Below are 24169 nucleotides of genomic sequence, written 5' to 3' on the forward strand. Positions count from 1 at the left end.
GGATTATCAGATTTTTGGATACACAAGACTTACTCTTCTTTTCCCCAAAGCTGGTGTGTGTCTGACAGGTCTCAGTTCTAGAAATAATACTACCTGAAGACAGTGACAAGCTTTCCATGCTGGCTATACCTAATGAGACTTTGCTCAGGAGTGGTAAGGGAGTGTGATGAGGCAGAAACACCTAATGGCTGTGCATTAGGTCACTGAGGTAGGGTACACCTTCTGAGCCCAAGCTTAGTGTCTGTCACCTGAATTGCCTTTCATAGAAGTCAATTGTGTGGTGCTTTTGTCCTGGTTTGGAAGGAGTTAGTAATAGAAGTGAAACTTACCTGATCCTAGTAGTGCTGCTTTCAGACCTAAGTCTGGGTTATTGTGAACATGTATGAACTGGCAGGCATAGGAATACAGGGCAAAGTAAGTTCAGATTCAGAAGAAGCTGCACAGGGTACATTTTCCTTAATCTGGTTTCTCAGCTTTATTTTTCAATATAGGAAAGATCTGATAGCATTATCTCAGTGTGGTCTGCTGCTCTTCTGTGATAACCTGTGGATCGGTATGCACTGGTCACTTACCGATGAAAGCTATGCTTACTAGCTGAGTATTTAAGTATTTCTTTTGTTCATTTGGTTATTCTATGCAAACTGGTGGTTCCTGGAACCACTTCAGTGTCCTGTATTAGTGTATATGGAATTTAGTGTATGGAGTAAATGATGTATTTATATAGAAAATTGTCCATACATTAATTTTGTATTACTCGGAGTGAGTTCTCTATAGGGAGCTCCTTGGTGCAAGGTCAGAAAAACTCAAATATGCTTCACCTATTACACACTTTTTCTTGAACTTTGACTCCTGGGCTTCTTCTATACAGGTTTATTGAGAAAGCATTATCTGTTTAATGTTTGTATATTCTGCCTGCATCCACTCCAGAGTACTACGGAGTTACATTGTGCGTTTGCCTGGTATTTTTCTGTGCAATACCTATTGAATGGGCTGCACTCTGAATTGTGCTCTGCTGCAGAATCTCTATTACACAGTGTACAGCATCACTCTTGAAACATTCCTTGGCAAACGCTGATCTGTTCAGTCAAATTTGATCTGAAATAGAAATAAGTAAAAGCTAAGAATAATCCACAGAATTGTTAGAGTCAAAGTAAACGTTGTCTGAATTTCAGCAAAATGTCCAATTGTGTTGAAGGCAGATCTGAGCTGTGTGTAAGTGGTTTTGGGAAGGTATTTAGCCACAGATAATGCCTATCTGCTACTGCCTGTCTGTTTGGCTGGTGCTGTTCAGATGCAGCTCCAGTTATCTTTTGTAGAGCAGATGAATATGAATGTTCTTAAGGTTCCCTTGCTTGTAAACTTTTTATGCTATTTGCTCATTGGTTACAATTCTAAGGTTGATGTGAGTGTACTTTAATGGGAGTTTAAAGACAAAGTTAAATTTCAAGAATATAGTCACTTTAATCATGCCTCTGAAATAATTATTTCTATTATAGTTTATTGTAGTAGTAATGTTAGAATTTGATGCAGTTAAGTGTTGCAGAAATGTGTAGTCACCTAGTCCCTGTTCTGAAGACCCATTCTACAGAAATGTGGCAGAACAGCTGCTGTACACAAAATGATAACTGAGAGTTCTGAACCGTTCTGTGTGTTTTGTAATTCAGTTGTGCAGGAAATACTGCTTCAAAGATGATCAGTCAGATTAGAAAGTGCATGTAACTCAAATGATTTAAATAACCTAGAACAAGGGGTGTAACTAAATGATTTTCACAGGTAAATGTAGTAATTACACGGAACATGGGTAAAAAAAATGATCCTGAACTAGAGAAGGAAAGGTGGGGTAAAGTATCCTGTAAAATATGTGACAGCAGGAAGACACTAAGTGTGCATATATTGTTTGGCATAAGTTTGGTGTTTCCTAAACTGGTCAGCTAAATTGTAAATAAGTAGTTTATGCTGCTCGGATTGGGGGGACGTGGCTGGTGTTTATTTGATGCTTATTCAAAAGTCTGTAAGACTTGGAGACCTTTGTAGCTGGTGTGCAGTTCACTGGAATGTCACTATCTGGGGTGATCGTTGTACTTGTAATAAAACTTGAGATTTGTAAGGAATGTTACTTGAATATGCACATAAGTGAAATTACATGAAGAAACCAGAGTAAGGTAAGACTTAATTGGTACAGAGTGCAGTAGCATAGTAAGTGTGATAGTCCAGTAAATACATCAGTTCATTCTTATCAGTGAAAGGTAACTTCAAGCAAGTTTTCAAGTGAAAGAGGGGAATTTAATGACAGTGCCATCTACTTTTATATTTGTAGATAAACCACTGCCAGTGGTTTGTGGAAGTTCTGAAGGCTTTAAGTTACTTTGTGTGTATTGCTTTGCCCTCTGCTATAAGGAATTCTTGAATGAAGACTCTGTTTTAAACTTGTACTCTTTTTGTTGTTCTTCTGTGGTCAGTTTTTGCTTTTAAAATAGAAAGTGAAAGGTACTTGAGCTTGTATTTAGATAACTATGCTAAGAAATGTAGTTTCTGGGAAAATTCTGAGTCCTGGTCAGATTTTCTGTCTTACGGAACAGCTGTATTCTGTTGGAGTCAGCTGAATATTTATCAGTAGAGATCAGAGTTAGTCCCTTGATGATTACAAATACTACTTTAATGTTTTCATCAGCTGTCTGTTTCCATAGCTAAGTCTTAATCTTTGTTGTTCCTGGCAATAGCAGTAGTAAATTGCAAGTAGTAGAGAAGTGAAGGCTCATTCTGCTGAAGTAGATGTAGTTCTAATGTGTTACAGTTTCTGTGGTTCTGGAACAGGCTCATCATGCTCACAGGAAGGAGAGCAAAGACTTAATTTAGGCTGACAACAATCAGCAAGTGAAAATGCAAAACACCTCCCGTGCTTGTGGGAAATAACCAGTTTTTCCTCTTTTAAGCTTTTCAATATATTTTTAATTAAAGTGAAAGGTAACATGAGGTCAAATGCTACTGAAGATAAAATGTGAGAGCATTTTACATGAGTTACCAGGTGAAAGTGAACAGGATGCTCCCCCTGGAGGGGTGCTTGCCAGTGTGTTTCTGAACAGGAGCCTACCCTTTACACCAAAACACACTGGTTCAGTAAATTCACCCTGCTTTATCACCTCAAGTTTAACATTTATTGCTCTTTAAGAAACACTGATAAAGGATCCAGCACTTGCTTATGGCTTTAATTTAAGCCTTAGGTTGAAAGGTTTGTCTGCTTGCCAGAAGCATTTAAGAAACTAGTCTGCACTGATGCACGGGGGATTTTACTATGTAAATCTGTTGTATTTGGAATTCCTTGTGTTAATCTGTACTGTGTGGATGGTGAAAATGGCAACAGTGAGCAAAATGAGGACCCTAAAATTAAGGAAGTAGAAAAATAAGTTTTAAATTCAAAGAATATTTGAAGCAAGAGTGGAATTATGTAAGGTGCCTTCTTTTACCTAGCACTTGAGAGCAGCTGCTTAAGGGAATGGCTCTGCTCTCTACGAGTCACAGCACACATCTTATTCTTCCTTATCTGTAGCATTAATTTTGTGGTTAGATTAGTGATGTGCTTCACCTCCCTGTGTGTGGGATCACAGGTATGTATGGGAGCAGCAGAGCAGGCTTGTCCTTTTGGTTTAGACCAGATAGAAGGTTAAGTATGTGGTGGAGCAGCACCTCCCTCTGTGCTGTGATGAAATCCCTGCAGTATGGCTCATCTCCCGCTCGTGGGAGTTCAATGCTGCCACCTTTCTACCCCAGAACAGTTCAGAGGTATCTTCTGAACAAATTGAAAGCCATTTCTCTACCAGCGCGTACTCCTCATTAGGAATAAATCTTTATTATTTTTATAATAAATAAAGGGATAGTAATTCCTGTAAAAAGCTGTTGAATTTCACACTTCAGATTTTATTTTTTTTTAAATGAAAATGCTGGGGTTGTGTTTTACAGAAGCTCTAACCAGGATTTTTAGCTTGTGCACTCCCTTCTGTCTAACTGCATGCTTCCAGGTATCCCCATTTATACCAGATCAATATGTGTGAAATTGGGGTGTGCTAGGTAAGGTGAAGATTAAAACAAAACAACAAAATAATGGAGGGAATAGGCTCTATCTGCAGTTTTGCCATCCCAAAGAACAGCGATAACAGTAAGGAGGTGAGTGAGGAGCATGGCCTTAGTCTCCTTTCCCCCAGAGGACTGCAGTCTACCAGTTCCTCTACACTTTTAGCTACTGACTGTCCTGGAGAGTGTTCAGCTTGCTGTACTGCTGCCAGGAAGTGGGACACTGGCTCCCTGGGGCTGCCCTTTCTGCAGCCTGGAGGAAGGCAGCCAGCCTGCAGCAAGGTTCTCTGCTCCCTGGTGGCAAAGATTGGGCTTCTGTTTTGAGAAGAGGTGTGTTTCGTCTTGTACACAGTATTCCTGTTTGCGTACATCTTGCATGGAGGCTGTGGAGGAGCACGCTGCAAAGCTTTGCCACCTTGTACTGGGATTTGAACTGGATATGTGATTGCTGGATGTGCTTCAGCCTGTGCCTTTGACTTTTCAAAGAGTTTTGAAGATATCATTGATGGACCTGAGTAGGAAAGGAATTAACTTGTTTTGAGTGAATCTTTAATTTCCTTTTGACAGCCTGGGGAAATAATTGTGTCCTAAAGTATATCTTCATCTTCTAAGAGCTCTAGAGCAAGGCACAAAAGAGAAGAATTGGTTATTAAAGTTATTTCTCTTAAAACCACCTGTTTCCTACTTACTATAAGTCTCTGTGGGAGTGTAAGTCAGCAATAAATGGGGGCTGGGGGGGAAGCTCATCTAAGTGACTCATCTCTCTTGTTATGTGTTAAGTGAATCCCTCAGAGAATACCCTCTGTTCTCAGGAGTTTGCCTTAAAATCAGTTTAGTTCAACATTAAGTGTTTGCCTCCTAAATACACTATTTAGTACTTTAATTTCTGCTTGTCAGAGAGCTAACAATAGAAGGGTGGAGAGGGAAGTGCTGCTTTCTTCTACTAAGTTCTGGCGTTTCTTTTATAGCCTGTTCAATGAACAGAATCAATAGTAGATCTGCTTTGTTTTCATTTGTTCTTTATGGTATATCACATCTCTCCAAAACAGATGGCATCCTCTTTAAAATTTAAGCCAAGTAATTTTGTAATGAACTTAAACACTGAAGTCTGAAGGCAGACATCCCACTAGGGCTCCTGGGACTCTTTAATGTTTTAAGTACATAGCTAAGTCTCTAGAAGCTTAATATCCCTTCAGTATAATGTTTTTCTTAATTAAACCTGTAATCTGTGAAGCAATTCCAGAAAGATTTATGAAATAATTGCAGTACCTTCATTTCAGGAGGTTGCCTTATTTCAGGCACTCTGAATTCTTCCTCGTTTTTTAGTTAATGCTAGGTTTTGTCCTGTTTGCCTTCCATGGGGCTTAATTGAAATTTGAAACTTGAAATACTTCAAAATCTATCAAAAGTGTGTGTAAGCCAAATGTACTTCTTCAGTGTTATGTCTCACATCTGAATAGTCTCCTGCACTTGTGGAGACTTGCAGTGCAATTTACACTTAATGTCCCAACTCATGTAGTAGTGTTGGGGACCGCTGTGTTGTAGTAAAGCCTTCCAATATAGTGAGGGCTATATGCACTTGTTTGACATCAGTAGTTTTCCTTAAATGTAGGGAAAGCACTGTGTGTGTATGAAGGAGGTAGGAATTTGCAGTCACAACTTCACTTTTTCTTGTTCTGGTTCTCTGAAAGTTCATGTGTTTCTATGATTCTCCAGACTGCAAGACTTTCCTCTCTGTTTCAGGTTCTTACGGGTGCCCTTCGCTGTTATTTCTGTTACTTGGCTTTTAATGTTTCTTAAATGTTTCAGGCTTTTTTGCTCTTTTTGAGTTTTCAAGTCTTCCAAAGTGAATATACCAAGTGGCAAAAGAATCAAATATAAAAACGTGCCCAGTGCTTGGAAGAAAATAATCAGTTAATTCAATGGCATACAAAAATCATCTTGATAATGCAGGCTATTGACAGAGGGTTCTCCTATTTCACAATTATCAGTGCTGTAAGGGAAAAAGCTGCTTTCTCTGTTTCATCAGTGCAAACATTTTGAATAAGCAGGAGATAAGGGAATGGGGCAAGTCTTTTGTGCTCTGGGAGTGATAGGATTAGGTTATTTCCATGTAAAATGTGATTTTGGTTTTGATATGCATGTTTGGAAAGATTAATTCTGTGCAAATCATGTTAGTAGAGAAGCAGTTGTACCTTGCAGGCAGCTTGCTGCTAGTAATTCGTCTTTTGAATCAAAGCGTGGCATCAGGTTACTTGAACTGCTTTCTGTGGAAAGTGACTTTTGTCCCTTGTTGAAGCGTGCTGTTTAGCAAATGGAATTGATGGATTCCAAACTTGGTTGATGTTGCTTGGCCAGCTTCAGTTGATCTGTACTGAAAGGAATAGTTCCAACAGAAAATCATGTAGTTCAAGTACAGATGTGAAATGGTTTGTTCTTATTGGAGAACAGAGTTAGGATTGTGTTTCACCTTGTATCCACCCTGGTAATGCCAGGGAATGTCCTTGTTTACATGAGTTGGGGTTTTGGGGTTTCTTGTTTTTTTTTTTTTTTTTAATCTTTTTCTTTTTCCTGCCCTGTTCAGTTGCTATTTTTGCTGCCTCATCAACTTCCAGTGAATAAGTACATTAGTGTAGTGCCATTCTGACTGTGGAGTTCACTTGCACTCCTTTGTGCCTTACTTCATAGGGCTTAACTTTCCTGTCCTCACTGAGTAATTCTTACCCATCCTGGTGTCTTGTGTAGTTGTAGGGTGGATTTTTTTCTTTACCTTTTATTACTGGGGGGTGGTTTTCAGCATTTTATCATGTTGCTGCTCATTATATGTAAATATTCTCAGAACTTGCTCATGTTTCTCATGTTATTGGCTGTTTGCTCAGGTGCTGCCTGCTTTCCTGTTTAATTTCTATAAAACAGAACTAAGCGTATTCAAACACCAGTCTCTTCTGTCCGTGTTCTCTGTTACATTTCTGATTTTTACATAAATGGCAAGGTCAGGGGCTGCACTCTGGCACTATATTATGGTGTTAAACATATTTTTGTACCTTAAAGCACAGTTACTGGCATATGTTAACCCCAGTATCATATGTAACTAACGTACAAGGCCTGAAGTGCTGGACTCCGATACTCTATGCTTTCATCTGTTGCTTGGCTTTTAAAAGTGCTTTTTAAAGAAAAAAATAAATTGTTGAGTTAAACTACTAGCGCTTACGTTGGTCCTGGGAGAATTTGAGGTGTGTGGCTCTGCTACGGTATATATCTACCGTATATATGTATTTATACAAGCTCTAGTTGTGAGGTGTGCTTCTGGGACTTCTTTTCAGCCATTCATTACTGCCTGTGGTGACATTTTTCCTTGCTAAGTGCTTTTTTAATAAAATCAGTTTCTTCATCTTACTCCCTGTATGTCAGCACAAAACCTTTAGGTTGCTATTAAGGGAAGGATGGTGCAGGAGCTGGCCCAGGGGTAGCAGAGGACTCTTAAGAAAAAATGCCAGCTTATGATGATTTGAAGTATCTGGAACTACAGGCTCTTTAGCTCAGGAGGGATGTCCTTGTACAGATATATTTACATAGGATGACCCAGGTACTGTAGTGAAAGGTGCTTTAGATAGACATAAAATGCAAACAGCTTCAATGCTTTAATTGTCTACAATAGAATGGGAGTCCACTGAACCCAAATGCTGATTTTTTTGAAGCATTGTTTCTGAAGATAATATTACAGATCATACAATGTTCACAGGATTTTTATTTTCTAAGTGACTATAAAAGAGCTCTCAAAGTTGCTAACAGCAAAGTTAGCAGGCAGGAAAAGCACGTTTTAGAAGACATCAGTATGTGTTTAGAAAAGGCTGATTATGTACACTGCTGAGTGGGAAGAGCAAGTATTTATTAAGAAGCCTGCTCAGAAGAAAGCATGAATAGCATTTTCTCCATGGAATTTCTTCAACTTGGTTTTGTTACAGAGTGTTGGTCAGTTATTTTCCAGTGAATGAAACTTAATGAGCTGTACATAAAGCTGTGCAGGAGAGTGATCTTCCACTTCCATTTGGCTCTTGATTTAACTGCAGAACGTATTGACCAAACTTTGCTCATTTTTAGTGTCTCCTATTTGGTAACAAATCAGCTACAATAGAGGTCTTGCATCCTAATGCTGGAATTGTGCTTGAGGAGCGTGATACATGTGGACGAATTTTTCTTTTCTTGACAACTGGTGTTTACCATTTGTTTCTCTCTTCTCACTAGTGCTGTCCACCTAAGTGGCCAGACTTTCAGTGCATGTTGATAACTTAATGTGTAGAGGTGTAGCTACGGATTGCTGTGATAATTAGGAGGATATGACATTTTTAATCTTAAATTTTATTCTGTATTGGCTATTAGTTCTACCCATTGTGTATGAATTATTTTTCTCTGTGGATGAGATGCGAGTTTCAAGTATTCAGCTGATACCAGCTTCTCCCTGGCATTTTTATAGACTGGTAAAACAGGAAAGGTAACTTCCCTCTTTTTGATTGCTTCCACTGCAGTAAATGGAAATCAAGCAAATTTTACTGTCCCTACAGAAATAAAGGTTTTTGGTCAGAAGTGAGTTAATTTAAAATTATGTTGTTTTTTTTTTTTTTTCAGATACAAGCCAGATTCTTTTCAGTTTTGTAGGTTGATTTGAGTGTAATCTTTTATAAACAATTTTAAGTGTTCTGACTTTATCACAAGTGTAGATAAGTTTCTTTAACAAACACATGTAATTAAGCTTGCTTGAATTAAGATTTTTTTATGTAAATCCTTCTTGTGTATTATGTTTCTTTTCTGAGTACTTGTTCAGAGTTACCTTAAGATAGAGGCAGAGTACACGGCTGTGTAGGAGGTGGACTGTCACTGTCAGATAACATTGTGGTAGATGCTGCTGTTGCAGAGGAAGGAACTGGATTTGAAGGAAAGGGAAGCAGTTGCAGTTCTGGGTGAAAGCAGAAATCAGCTTTCCAGCACTGCTCCCCCTTACTTTTCAAGTATTTTCTTATGTAGGAATAGTGTGTAATTGTGCTCCTTTTCTAGAAGAATGGCAGAGAATGGTAAGTAGATGAGGAAAGAAAGAGGGGAGGAGGGACTGCTGCTTACTGGGTTGGCAGATAGGAGGTAACTGAAGGATGTTGTGCACAGTTTAGGGATTCTTCATCTTAGGATGATGATAGAGGTGTCAGGCCTAAAAGAGAAAAGTGACCTGCATTGTAGACTCCAGAAACCTTTACTCTTTCTTCCTGCTGTCCAGGAATCCAGTGTGTTTTCAGTGCAGGACTGAATTTTGTCTACATGATCGGTGAGTCTGGAGCTGACTCGGTCTTCATGGTACAAATACTACTTCCTGTTGAGTGGATGGAGTTTGTGTAACTTTCTGCTACTAGGATAAAACTGTTCATTAGAAACTAGTTGCATAGATTGAAAGTGCTTCAAGACCATCCTCCTAATGGGAGTGTATTTTAATGTCTAAATTACAACACTGAGCTCAGGAGATCTAGAAGCATGAGACACCTCTGTCTTGAAACTGCATTTTGTACCATAAACAACTGCTTCCATCTATGGTTTGAAATGTGAACATAACACTTGCTTTTAACCGGTTAGCTTTCACACTGCTAGTAGTGCAGCCCCAGCAGCAGGGAATTCAGCAGTGGTGAGAAAAACCTGCTTGAGAAAGAGTAAATGCCTAAGCAGCAAGTCTGGCCTGAGCTCCTGCAGCTGTGGTTACACTGCTGCTAGCAACAGCTTGTTTAGTTGATCTGAAGTTGGTGTTGCTATGTCTGGGTTAGCTGTAGTCAGACTTATGACTGCGGGATCAGTTTATCCTTAAACTCTGCTGTTTTTGTTTGTAAGCTGGGCTGTATCACCTGGTTCGCAGTCACTGTATATTTGAAATACAGGATGAAAGAGGCTTTTTATATCAGTAGTGCAGTGTATTGGAGATGCAAGTTCTTAGTCTTTTTATAATAGAGGAAACACTAAATCAAATTACATGGGTTAAAACAAGTGATAGTTTTCTAGACTTCAGTCTCTAAAGTCTGTAAAGAGGAGCTGGTGGGTTCTGCTGTTAGGCAGTAGGTTGCCATTTTAGACTTTGGTTTATTTCAGCAACACAACACTGGGTTAATAGTCTGTGAAAAGAAAAGTCTTAATATTTAGCAAGAAAGAAGTAACAATGAAAACAAAGAACAGCTCAAGCTTTAAAGTGTGGAAAAAATATCCAAATGGGGATGTCAAAGAATATTTAGAATAATAGTGGAATCTTATTTCATGAGGCAAGTAAAGCTCTTGGGATGCTCTGTTGGGAGTAATCTTACTCTGGCATGGGGTTATTTACTGGGTCTTTTCTGTGTGTGTTTTGTGATGCACTTATGTCTGAAATCTGTGGCTTATAATGCAAGCTTTGGTATCATGGTGGTAGCACTGCAGAGTTGGATAGCTTTTTAATTTAACATTTGTAGTAGTAATGCCTGATACTGTACAATGGAAACATAGTATTCAGCTTTGCCTGTATAATGCTTATTGGAGCAATAATCCAGTTGTTTTGCTCAATGATGCTGTTTAATGTATCTATGACATTCTCTTCTGGGACCTTGTTTCTTATTACTTTCCATTTTAATTTCTGGTTCTGTTATTCACTACAGCCTGTGCTCTCTGTTGTGAGGTGCTTAATGGTTTCTTGTAAGGAAAATGGAAGTTGCTTTCCTCATCAGATTCACCCATTCTTGCAAATTTATCATTCTTAATAAAAGGCTGAGGGTTATTTGAATCTCTGTAGGTAAACCTGAGCTAAGCTTTCCCCCTTTTTATCTCATAATCACTTCTTTGAGACCAAGGAGAAAATGAAGGCAAAGATAACATGGCAGTGTGTTTCTGGAGAGGGTAGGCAAATGTAACTTCATTGGTGTGTGGGTTTATATTTGGTAGTACTAGTGCTTGGGAATAGTGTGCAGGAAAGAAGCGTCGCCACTTTGCTGGGGAGTCACCACATGTAGCTCACAGCACAGACAGTTGCGTCAGCCCAGCAGAAGGTCGTATGTTATAAAGGGTTGAAAATAGTCAGGGCTGTTTAAGATAGAACTGCTACCAGTGACAGCCTGTAGAAGTACAGCCTGTGGCTAAGCAGTATTTCTTTCAGCAAAAGTTCAGATCTTGTGCTTGTTTGATCTGAACCTCTTCTTCCAGATTGCATATGCTACAGATTAATGTCAAAGATAGTTTCTCTCTTTCTTTACTGTTGATTCGTTATTCTCCATTTCTTCTTTGCCTCCACCAGCATCCCTGTCCTGCGTCAGCATTAAAGCAATAAAATTGATAGTAAGTGAACTAAATCGGTTGCTTTCAAGTTGCTCCCTATGCTGCTAACAAATGCAGTAGCCAAAGGAGGCCCAGAACTACTTCTGGCTGTTGTGTAGGGTGATGGGTGTAGAAGGGCTTTCTCAGCACTTTCCCGCTTTGCCCATTGTATGCAGTGTGAGACACATTTGCTTGAAAATCTCAATGTATAGGATTCTGTAAATGACAAAGCTTCTAAGTTGTAAGGCAGAAGGTACTTTGGAAAGACGTTAATTACTTACTGTTGTGGGAAAGTTTTTCAGGAGTCAGTTGTTTTGCTCCAGTGTTCACCAGCAAGTTCTAAATGTTACACAAAATATTTGCCTTTCTGAGGAAAAGAGGTGCTATTAAATGCTTCTAAGGTGCCTGGATACTGAGCAGTTAATTACAAAAGGCCTTTCAGTAACATTTTGTAACTGAAGCAGATAATGCTGTGTACAATTGCTGCGTGGTTTCCAGACTGAGAACACTTCTTCCCTTTCCTTTTTTTCTTGTTTTTGGTTTTCCCCCCTTCTCTTGGGTGCTCAGTGAAGGCTTTAGGTGGCATGTAGACTTACTGGTAAACTGTGTAGAGTAAGCACATATTTCACATTGAGGTTTGAATTGTAAGTGGGTATTGGTTCTCAAAGGAAATGGCTTACCCTGTTGTTAATGGCAATTGACTTGCATAATATTGTTCTTCTGTAATTATTTGAATAGTTACCATGCTTTAAATTCAGGAAGAAAAATAATACTGCATTACTTGCCTCGTTTATCTTAGAACTAACATAACCAGCATGAATGTTGTTTTGCAAACATAGTTACACTGGTTTTCTGTGGGTTTAGGGCTGACTTGCATATGTTTTGTGTTTTTTGCAGGGTTCAGTGGTCTCAGTTTAAAGGCTATTTCATATTTAAACTGGAGAAAGTAATGGATGATTTCAGAACCTCAGCTCCTGAGCCAAGAGGGCCCCCCAATCCAAATGTGGAATATATTCCTTTTGAAGAAATGAAAGAAAGAATCCTGAAAATTGTTGCTGGATTTAATGGGTATGTATGATTTGTTTTATAAAATCAGGATAACAGAAGTGTTTTCTCAGGTTTTAACTTAGTATCTATCTGTGACTGTTCGTTTTCCTTCCTCAAGTAGATGGGCAGAAGCAAAATACATACCTTGGAAATACATGATAGTAATTTCAGAACTTTTACTTTATTTTTCTGTCTTTGAATGAAAATTAGGACATCCTGTGACCCATCAGTCACTTTGGTGTTTTCAGTATGTAGCTGATTTTTAAGTAACACAATTCAGTGAAGCATGGCATCACTCTGCATTTAACAGGTAAAATAGACAGTAAAGTTAGGTTTCTATTTTGAAATACCCAATTGAAAAGCCTTTTATGTTCAGCTCTCAGCGCCTTTGTGGCAGTTCAGTAGCTTTTGAAGAAGTGATTCTGTGATGAACCTGGCGTGGCCAGGAGGCAAACTGTCCCTGGCTTTGAACTCTGAAGTTGTTCCAGATTCAAAGTTACAGATAGAGCAGTGCTTGCTAACTGAGAGACTTGGGGTATTTGATCTACTGCTGACAGTGTCTTAAAGCGTGTCCCCTTTGCTGGCTTCATAATTGTGGAAATTTTGTTTCCTTTGAAATAAAGCTCCTCATTGATTTTGGTGTCTCACTTGGTGTGTCTCTTTTTTAATAGTTCGTGTAGTATTGTTCTTGTTTCTAGCCTAGATGACTTCCCATAAGCTGAGTCATCCTGCTGTGGGTCTCAATGCTTGCAAAAGACTTTTTCAGCATTTTTTCTCAGCCTGTCAGTAAATAACCCTGTAACCCTGATGTTCTAGAATTGCAGGTGGTATTAACATGTCCTTAGTACCCTGTTTTGATGCTAGGTTAGTAACTTTTACTGTCATTGTTCCATGCTACTTAATTTATTTTCAGTTTAAGTGTCTCTTGTAAATCAGCTCTCCTCTTCCCTCCTGTTCCCCATTGTTGTTGTGTAGGATACTTCTAAGAATGTGAGATTCAGCAAGTTCTCAGCTAGCTAGTACTTACACCAGGCTAGTTCACTGAAGGAATTTAAAAACAAACCTATTATTTATGCGTCTCTCCCACCTCCCCCAGCTCTTTGTTAATGCTTCTCTGCCCACAAAATTTGTTATGTTCTCACAGGGAGAGAGCTAATGAATGGGCTGCTGTTATCATCTTGTTCCGAAGCATACTAAACAAACCTCTGGATAACAAGTCTGTGGTCCTGCTATTTTGATCTATTGCTGTAACACTTAAGTGCTCAACTTCCTCATACTTTGAAGTGAACTGCCCAGTCTTTGAGGAAGCAAGCTGTGTGCATTAGTTACCTTAAAGAAAATGATGCTTTGGGATGTTTCAGAAGCTAGGATTGTAGACTAGCTAATTTAGTCAGTCCTGCAACTCCTACAGTGGTTGTTGTGAAAGCTGAATCATGTGGTGATGTGTCCAAAAAGCATCAAAAGCAGGTTTTGGTTGGTGCAGTTGGATATACTCGGGCTTCTTGTTTAGAGTTGTTGATGCCGTTTCAGGGTGCTGTAGTGGAGAAGGAAGCTACTTGATGTGACTTTATTATTAGGATGGTTTTATTGGTGTTTGTATAAGAGTCAGGGAAAGAGTTCAGTAAAAGTACCTAAAGATTTTAAATGTCTTTTTATAGGCAAGGAAGCAATGAATTAAGAATGATCCCGGGTTTGGGCTCTTTCTAGAGGAAATGTCTTTCAAAGAAAACACAAATTGGCTGGTTTAACCTTACTGTACCTCACTTGACATTGTGTAATATGCTTGCAGAGCCAAATTCTCATACTACCTGTACTTTAGAATGCTTTGGAATAGGAACTTCTTGAAAGACTTTGCCATTTTCTTTATCTTCCTCAGAAAGTTTTGAGGTGAGTTATTGGGGATCTCTGAAAGAGGAGTCTTCACAACATTAATAAAATAGGCAACATCATAATCCAGATGTTAATTTATGTGTATTTTTTTGCTACTATGTAATACAGTTGTTAGAGGTCATTTTCCAGATCCCTCCTGAATCCTGTCCATCTGATGAACCTTTGGTTTGTAATTCATTCTGAACTATAATGCTGTTTTGTGGTGTTTGTATAGGATTTGAAGTGGTTAGAACTATTCATACAGCTCATGCACAGAACTAATTGCATTTCTGAGCATTGAAGATCAATTCCCATAGTGCTCACAGATTTCTGCATTGGTGTTCATATATGAACTTACACCAAGTTCAGTTACTTCTATTTTAAAGAAGTTAGGAAAAGAATTCATTATGTGAAAGTTAACTGGATTTTGCCAACCAGAAACATCGATGAATGTTGAAGGAATGACATGCAGAGATGATAATGTGACACTTGGTGCCATCTGCTGCTCAGTAAACGAAGTTCAGTTTGCAGTGGAAAATTTTGGAGGGAAACGAACTGCTTTAAGCTTTTGTTCAAACAAACCTCTTACAACTGAGAGTAAAATAGGAAGCCAACTTCTGGAGTTAGTTGCAGGCTGCACACTTTGAGTATGCTTATTCCCCATGTAGCTAGAATTATTGATCTTCACAAAATAGTTCCTGTATTGGCACTTCAGGTTACTGGCCAGGTACAGCTGGATACATATTAGGCAATGACTTTCCAAGACCCTTGCTTATTTAGCTGTGTATTTTATTTCTGTGAAATAAATAGATTTTGAATGGACAGTATAACCCATCCAAAAAATTACAGAGTCTCTAATTACGGACTTTTCAACCCAAACCCAAAGTGGCCATCAGTGAGAAAAAGGAGATACAGTTAGTGGTGTACCCATGTGGAGAAGTTAACAGATCAGGTAAATTCTTTGTGACTGAATTAGAGTTAGGAGTTTCATTACAAGAGGTCATTACACAGAAGCTGAACATCATAATGAATTTGGGTGTCAGAAAGATTACTGATTGACCAAAAGTTGCTCAACAGCAGCACAATTTGATTGATACTGAGACAGCTTTAGGAAATGAATAATGTCAGAACCATTGTCAAGCTTAAAAGCCTTCATGTAAGAAACTGAGTTAAAAGGAGCACTTCTTTCTGGTTTGTCTTGTTTGTACTTACCTTTTTTTGCTATTGGGGGAAGAGATATATTTCACCTCCCTATTTTGACCCTGCAGTATCTTGCCTGTGTGCCAAAACACTTGGTTTCTGCCATTTTACTTACTTTTAAGCAATAACATAGTAAGACAAATGTTTTGGAAAGCCTGTTGTCTTAGACCATTACTTTCTGCAAGTGTTCATGTATTTAATGCTTCATCAACTGTATTTTAACTCTGCACAGCTGATTGATGAAGTTAATTTTTCTATTCTCAGGAGTCAAGTAAAGCTAAGTTGGTGTGGTGTAATTCAGGGCAGATAGCAAGGGAAGGCATTAACTGGTAGGGTAAATGTGGTATGTACCTTCTGTGCTGTACTTTGACAGTGGCGTTGGAACTAGGGCCAAAGGTGGCTGCATTGTAGCCTACCTCCTTAGAGTCTTCCACTTGAGGGTTATAACTTCCACAGTAACATGATACACAGTTCTTTAAAAACAGAATTAAATTGTTGACACTGGGGACTGTTTACTGCTTGCTTTTTAGATAAAGTGAAGTGCCATGTAGCATGATTTATCATGGCTATGCTGGCCTGTTTGCACTGAACTAATGGTAGATCCGTGCATCTTTAAGATGTGGCTTTTTAGCTAATGACCTAAGCTCGAGGCACATACTGTGTTAGCTAATGAAATAGGCTTAAGAGTCTGTACAGAGTTCATCAGAAAATAAAAGTTAGATTTTTACAGAACTTACAGTATAGGGATACACACGTGTATGTAAGTTTCTACACATACTGCTTTGGATTTGGTGTATCAGTCATATTCCCAATAAAAACAACGGTTCTTCAGTACTGTATTGTATCAGATAGTCTTCATAGATTGATTGCTGAAATGTTTATGGCTTCAACTTCAAATAGCGAACTGTAAAAATGTATGAGTCTGCAATATTTTATTGAAGAAAACCTTTAATATTTTACTTTTTTGTAAGAAGTTTGTTAAAATGTGATACTGTGAATGTGCAATGAAAGTGTGTGACATCTCAGGTAACGAGTAAATATATGTAAAGAATTCATTGTCTAAAAGATCACTTTCTCATGTAAGTAGGGATGAAATGGAGTGCAGAGCTGTCAGGAACTGGAATGTGTGAATGTGGTGCATATGGGTTTGTGTATCTTGCTCTGAATTTAGTTATTGTTGCTGAGCTGTTTCCTAATAGATAAGTATACTGCCCAGTTGTGGCCAAGTGGAGTATTTGTAATAGCTGAAGACTTGTTAGTTCTACTGATTCCAATGTTTAATGCTTTTTCTGTAAATGTATTTTGTAAAACATGAAATAAACTATGAATTGAGAGGTTTTTTTAGCTCTAGTGTATGACTCAAATTTGTTTGGCATCACTTACCATTTTTGTTCCATACATTTGAATAATAAATACAGTCTTAAACTATTTTCCTGTTGACAATCTGATTTCCTTTTCATTGTTTTAATGGATCATTTGAGTTGTGGGATGTTGTATTTAGGATTCTACCAGAGTGTTTTGTGGTGGTGAGCACAAAACATGGTGTGTTGTTACCTCGGTGTATGAGATGGGGGGAAAATAAGGCCTTGAGTTACTGCTCTATATTGCTGCTGATAACAAATTGTCAGTACTGTTTTCTTTCTGTTTTCTCAGTAAGAGGGAGGAGGCATTAATGTTCCTTCCTCACAGTGATACTCATTAAAATCATATTTAACTGTTGTAAATCTATTTCCTTGCAGCATCCCCTTCACTATTCAGCGACTCTGTGAGTTGCTGACAGATCCTAGGAGGAATTACACAGGAACAGACAAATTTTTAAGAGGTGTGGAAAAGGTATGTATGTTTCTGAGAGAAAACACAGCTAAACAGGCACAACTACTGCTTAAATAACTTCTGAATTGCTGCCAAAGGTCTGTTAGTTTCATTATGGCTTGTAGCCATAGTATAGCTAATAGCTACTCTAAGTATGTAAGTTTGTTTCATAACTTATTTTAAAGCTGCTATTTGATGTTAAAAGTTAAGACATAAATCTCAGGGCTGTAACTGTTGTCTTTCCTCCTCTCTGTGCAGTATTCAAGCTGTAGTCTGTGGGGGTGTAATGTCACTTTTTGGCTCAAGTTCTAGGTAAAATGAAATAATCAGCTGAAATGGTTTTGAATTTTTTGATCAGGCATTTCCTTTCACATTTGGGTTCAGATTAGATCCAGTAGAGGGAGGAGAAGGGAGGCCTCTTTCCCCAGTGTCTTTTGTTTCAGTATTTAAATCCTCTTTGTGGAGGACTGTGCCTTCATAAAAGCATACAGATGTCTAACAGTATTTTAAAGCTTTTTTCAGAATGTGGGATCATTCAAAAGTAGATCATGGTGTTTCAGGATGTAGTTCCACATAGGATTTTCCAGATGGCAAAATTGGCTTGAGGTTGCTACTTCAACTTCTTGGTCAAAGAAAGTTTAACTTGTAAATGGAGTGATTCCCCCCTCCCCCCCCACCCCATTACAGTGGATGCAATCAGTTGTATTCTTGGAAGATGTGAAGGAGATGGTCAGGAATAAATGAGATGGGGATTTCACAAAGGCATTTCTTAGCCAGTAACAAGATCTGTGAAACCACGTCTCAGGCTTTATGAAGAGCCCTCATCAAAGTTCATCTGGGTTAATTCAGCTGGCCTTGAGATAAAAGTCCCCCTGTATAACTGGGCTATGTACTGATTTGAAGAGAGAAACTTGCCTGACTTTTAAGCTAGGTTTCTGGATGTAAAACCAGACATAGATTGCAGTGTCATGCAGGAGGAGAGGTGGCTGAGCAAAACGTACCAAATTAATCTTTATTTCTGGCCTTTTTTATGTGGGCATGAAATAATTTAACGTTGGAAATATGGCTGTGCCAAAAATAACTAATAGTGCTTGTGCACTTCTGAAAGCAGGGCTTGTGTATGAATAGAGCCTTGCTCCAGCAATTCAGAATTTGATTAGCATTTTGGAATACTTCGTTTCCCAGAGATACTTCAGTTAGAAATTACAAACACTTTGGCCTGATGCTTAATGTGTTGGTCACATTGTGAGAGCAGCTCACTTATGAAAATACCGACTTCTAGTGCAGTTGTGGCCTGACCTTGTGAAGGGGGAGCAGAAGTATTTTTTAATGTATCTCTCATCTGCTGGTACCTTTCAGCCCAATTTTCTGTAGACATATTTTAGCAGATGTGACCAAAATCCTGTAACTCTTTAGTTGTGGGGTGTTGTCAAAAGCTGAAGCTTCTGTTTCTGAACTTTTACATTGTTTGTGTATTACAGAATGTCATGGTTGTCAGTTGTGTACATCCATCTTCAGAGTAAGTATAACTTTTTTTCCTTGAAACTTTAAGTTTGCGTTAGAAGGAGGGAGAATCTGTCTGATATATTTCACTGGCAGTAGTTGTATTGAGAAGACAGATGTGCAGAGTTCAGTTTTCCTTATCAATAGTTAACAGTAGTGATAGTGGTCTGCAAGCATTACCTGTAGTAATCTGGAAATGAGCAACCAGCTTTGTACTTGGATGTGGTACAGTTTGGTACTATCCCTGAACACTAAGCTCTTATTTTGTACTACAGCTGGTGGTGGAAAAAATAGATACCCGTCTAACTGTTGCACTGTGAATTCATATCCCAGCCTGTTTCCCTGCTATAATGTACAAGTAGAGAACCCTTAGAGGACTGACAGTGGGGGACTGTTTGAGTTGGGGGGAACTCTGTGCAAACATATAATTTAAATTCCTTTATTAATAACTTTGTTGTTTGTTTTTGTTAGAAAAAATAATTCCAATAGTTTAAATCGGATGAATGGTGTTATGTTCCCAGGAAACTCACCAGGGTATTCTGACAGGTAAGTTTAGTTTTGGGAGTTAACTTTCTCTGGATTAAAGCAAGGTAGTTCTGGAAATACCGGGTTCAGATCCCTTATTGCCTATACTGGTCAAAAATAGGTAGCCTTAAAAAGTGGAGTGTGACCTGGAATACTGGGGGAAGGCGGGCAGAGGAGCCATGAACATACACACTGTTCACTCTGTTCTTAACCTTTTTGTGGCTTTGTTGTTTAGAATTTTTTTTTTTTAATTTAAACTTCTGTCGTAGTTTACATGATGTGTGCAAGGAATTTTTTTAAAACAAAGTTCTAGCTGCTTTCTGCCTATTGTGAACAAATCACTGCTAAAAGGATGGGTTGTTTTTGTATTGTTCTTTTTCAAGGTCTAATGTGAATGGTCCTGGAACTCCCAGACCAGTAAATCGACCGAAGGTTTCTTTGTCAACTCCTATGACAACAAATGGTTTGCCAGACAGCGTGGAACATAAAGACTCAAGCTTGCAGCAAGCAGAAGACAAAAAACACAGGTTGGTTTTATCATTCTCAGTTTTTTCATTTACATACAAAAAATATTCTGAAAGAGAATGGACACCTCAGGTATGCGTAATAACATATAACAATTTAACAGACAAGTATCTGCAGCAGGATTTGAGGTGTACTTTTGCTGCTGTTTGGGTGTCCAGATAACAGCTCAAGTTCCCACAGTTACCGTAACACATCCTGTAGGTGTATGTGATGTATGGTAAAAATGAAAAGTCAATAATAGAGTTTAGGAATCCACCATTGTCTGTAATTTGGACCCACCAGAATAGCCTGACCACTCTATTTTCATCAGCAATCAGAAGGAGCAATGGCTTTGAGGTTTTGTTGTCTAATAAGTGAAGTGAGTTCTACCATTACCTCTTGCAGAGTCTTTAACTTGAGGTAGCTGCTACTTTCTTGTGTGATGATGCAAAATGTTTTACTTCAGTAATAACTACAGCTGTTCTTGTTGTTTATAGTGAATCACCAGCATCTGAATCAGAAGGTGCTCAGAGCAGCCCAGTAAAAAATAAACATTCTGAAGATGATCCTGCAGAAGCAGAAGGACATGAGGTAAAAAGACTTAAATTTGACAAGGAATGGGAAGCCGGAGGTGCACCTAACCAAACTGCTTCCAGTGAAGCTTCTGTAGGCATGGGGGAAGAGACAGAGACGTCCTCTACATCTCAGGATAAAGAAAAAGATGCTACTTGTGCCAGGCAGCACTGTACAGAGGAAGAGGAGGAAGGTATTTCAGATTTTATTGCCTTTGCTGTGTACATTTTCCAAGGAGATGGGATTTTTTTTGCTGGAGGCCAGTGCTGTTTGGGATTGCTGAATGTCTCTAGTTGTGCATAAAGATGGACTGCTTGTTCATCCTTCAGTTTTGCATTACTTGGCAATCTGCTGTCTTTCTTTGTTCTACATCTCTATTAAATTTACAAAATGTACTTAAAATCCTCTTGGGCAGTAAGTGACACAAGGGGTGTAATGATGCACAAAGAACTTGAGCATCACTACTTTGGGGTGTCATGAGATTTGTTCTTCTGTAGAATGGGGGTGGGTTCTGTCTATGACTGTTAATAATATAAATTACTGAAATACAGATTAAAGCTGTGTTCTTTCCATGTCAAAAATGAATTATGTTCATTTTCCATATGAATTAGGAAGCTGAGCAACAATCTCTTCAGATCCTTAGAACAGTAGAAACTGCCTCACTATAAGGCAGGCCCTGTACCTAATTAAAACAAAATACTTATTTCTTTTATATCCTACAGAGTTTCCTTTTAATAATTATTTTTTTGGGACTCATGCATTTGGAAAATATTTCTCTAAATGATGGCGGTTGTACACTAGGAACACTGATGTCTTCAATGCTTCTGAGAGACTGCAGCTGAACACAAGTGAAGGAGTGTGGGGAAACAAGTTAAAAATACTCCTTAGCTTGTGTCTTTATGCACTGAAGCTTAATTAAGCAAAACAACCTATTTAATTAAAATAATGGACTTTATGGTGTATTAGGATGGTTTTGGCTGTCCTCATGATGCTGGCTAATACTTTATGTCTTCTAATAACATCAGGGCTTGTCCCAGGCTGTGTTGCAGAAGTATTGCTGGGGATGGAGAGTAGCAGGGTTAACAGATGGTTAAAATGCCTCAGTAATACTGTACTTTCACTGTTTCTAGAGTCCTTCATGTCTCCCAGAAACACTGGTCCAGACAGAAAAGATCAAGAAAAAGACACTGAATCCTCAACTGTGAATGAAGAGACCTCTGAGGAGAACAATCAGATGGAGGAGTCCGATCAGTCTCAATCAGAGAAGGATTTACACTCGGATGACAGTGCAGCTAGTGTATCTGCCGGTAGTGGAGCTGACTGCAGTGAAGCAGAGGAGTCAGGGTCCTATGCTAGTGAAACTCCAGAGACATCGTCAGAGACCCCGATGGAAAATAGCAGTGAAGCCACAGAAGCTGCAGATGAACCTATGGAGCAAGAATAATTTAAATACACTTAGATGCAGTATTTTCCATAAGGCTCCGGTTTTACACTGTATAAATAATTTTATGTAATAAAGTGGACCTTTAGTTTTACAAAAAAAAAAGAAAAAAAAAGCAGGTTGTAAAATAAACTTCTCCATGGATTGAACCTTGAAAGAGTTGTACGTGATAAGAACTGTGACTACCAGCTCCTTCAGGTCCTGCTTACCGCTGAACTTTCGTTTGGTCAAATCAGTGGTTTGTGTATAGTTTTTTTTATTTAGAATAAAAGTTTTTAAACTGGAAGGCAGTTATAATTTTGACAACTTTTTTGGAGATTACCACACCTAGTTGTATGTAAGCAAGAAAGCTTTTTTTGTCTTTGTCTTTTTCTGACAGCTCTAGCAGTTACTTCATGTTTTGGTTACAGTTTGAACATTTGACATGTGAACTTACGGGGTTTCATGCTGGTTTCCAGATTTTTGAATACACACTATGAAACCTTATGTTGTGTGTTTCAAATGTGTTACATTTCACACACACATATATATGCACGCATGCACACTTACGTGTACCCTCACTGTTCTAAGGGGGAAATGGTATATTTTTCTGTTTCTATAAAAGATGAACACAGTAAATACTTTTTTCTATAGGGAAAGACAGAATTCACCTCTCAAGGCACTTTGTTTTGCCTCTGGAAAATGAAAAAAAGGAAATCTGGCCCATGTGAAACCCTGGAACTACGTTGAAAACACCAGAGTAAACACATTCCAAGAGAACTGTTCAGATTACAACACTTTTGTATACTTCTGAGGTGCCTGAGTGAAAGGATTTCATTTTATTTATGAGAAAATGTGCTTTATCTTGAGATCATTGTAATCAAAACATTAGCTTCAACTTTTGTAGGAGAAATGTTTGAAAACATGATAAGAAAAATACCTTGGAAGAAACAAAACAGGTACTTTTTGAATGCTTCTTGGAACATTGTGAACATTGTAGAGAAGTCTCAGTTACCCCAAGGTAGGCGGATAGCATTGGTAAACTCACACCACTGTACTGGAAGGATAAATCCATGACCATAGTTATGTACCTGAGCTGAAGACTGAAAGGTTTAGGGGTGCAGAGAAATCACCATGAATTTGTACAACATTTTGGAAGTGAACTAAGTATTTTTGAACATGCTACTTTGACAGCCAGTGTTACGTTTTCTTTTCCAGACCAGCTCAAAGCACAAACTACTGCTTTAAACTCTTGGTATTTTCCAGCTCCCATATTTAAAGACATGCAAGCTGCAACCTCCCGGTCACAATTACTGGCTGCCAAATTTCTACCTGTTTCTTCAACTGTACCTTTTTGATATTTAGAGTTTTTAAATTTCTGTAAAGTAGATTTTTTTGTAGATTGTAATGAGTGCTCACTGCCATTGTGGAACGGTATATAATTGTATAATTCCTGTGTGTAAACTGAATGCTTGGGCTTTCAATACAGTATTCATATAAAGCAATAAATATTAATGTTATGAAATATCCGAGTACATTTTTATCAGAATTGTCCCTCTTTTTGGTTTTTAAGTTCAGAGCTGAAGTACAAAAATGACCTCTAAAATGCATGCTGATAGTTTCTTGTACTACTACATGGTATGCTTGGGATCGGTTGGGGAGAATCTTAGGTTTTGGTTAATACCAGAATAATTTGGCTCGGAGGGAGTATTTACAAAGCTATTTCTTGCTGATGTTACCTTTCAAGTTCTAAGCTGACAGGATTCAGGGAGGTGCTTGCCAAAACAATAAACATCTCATTGCTGGAGATCCCCTTACTGAAGGAAAATTGTACTGTGACTCACTAACATTGTGCTGAAGGGTTGGATGTGTGTTACAAAACTAAAGGACTGAACCAAAATGTTGGCATGAGGAAAGTTTAAAATACAGCTACAGCTTCCACTGCTTTGGTCTTGGGTCTTTCTTTTTTCAATATTTTGCCAATGAGACAATTTTAAGGTTTCTAAGTTCAGAGATTTCTGAAGTTTTCTTTAGACTGTTTATTTGTGAAGATACTGTCAATAAACTACTTCTTTAAGCACCTCTGACCTTCTGGTATGTTTGTTTTAGCCACAAGCAAGCCTTGCAGGAGAACTTTGACGTATAAATGCACTTAATATCTGCTGCTGTTGTTGCCATGGCTAATAAAATGAAATTCATGCTTTAACATCATAGTAAACATCTTAGTGTTAAGTATGGGCCTACATTTAAAGACTGCATTTACTAAATCAGAGAAGGTTGCTTCTCTGTAAGTGCGTATTTAAAGCCCTAAATGCACGCAGTGTTTTAAGCAGCTGCATT

At 38.4% G+C, this 24169-nt stretch overlaps 1 protein-coding gene across 2 annotated transcripts in view; it reads left to right on the forward strand.

Annotated features, from left to right (window-relative positions):
- The window catches only part of PPP4R2 (protein phosphatase 4 regulatory subunit 2), a 66974-nt gene extending 43065 nt beyond the window's left edge, over positions 1 to 23909 (forward strand). For both annotated transcript variants that reach the window (XM_061362109.1, XM_061362108.1), the window contains 7 exons: positions 12274 to 12444; positions 17232 to 17325; positions 18786 to 18823; positions 19279 to 19353; positions 19716 to 19859; positions 20334 to 20602; positions 21540 to 23909. In XM_061362109.1, the coding sequence (XP_061218093.1) occupies positions 12274 to 12444; positions 17232 to 17325; positions 18786 to 18823; positions 19279 to 19353; positions 19716 to 19859; positions 20334 to 20602; positions 21540 to 21853 (1105 nt within the window). In that variant the 3' untranslated portion in view covers positions 21854 to 23909. The remainder of the gene's footprint in view (positions 1 to 12273; positions 12445 to 17231; positions 17326 to 18785; positions 18824 to 19278; positions 19354 to 19715; positions 19860 to 20333; positions 20603 to 21539) is intronic.
- Positions 23910 to 24169: the final 260 nt, after the last annotated feature.

The sequence above is a fragment of the Neopsephotus bourkii genome, unplaced genomic scaffold (genome assembly GCF_033783945.1).
Source record: "Neopsephotus bourkii isolate Nb327-2 ecotype Australia unplaced genomic scaffold, CSIRO-AGI_Nbou_v1 NB_1080, whole genome shotgun sequence".
NCBI classification, from domain to species: domain Eukaryota; kingdom Metazoa; phylum Chordata; class Aves; order Psittaciformes; family Psittacidae; genus Neopsephotus; species Neopsephotus bourkii.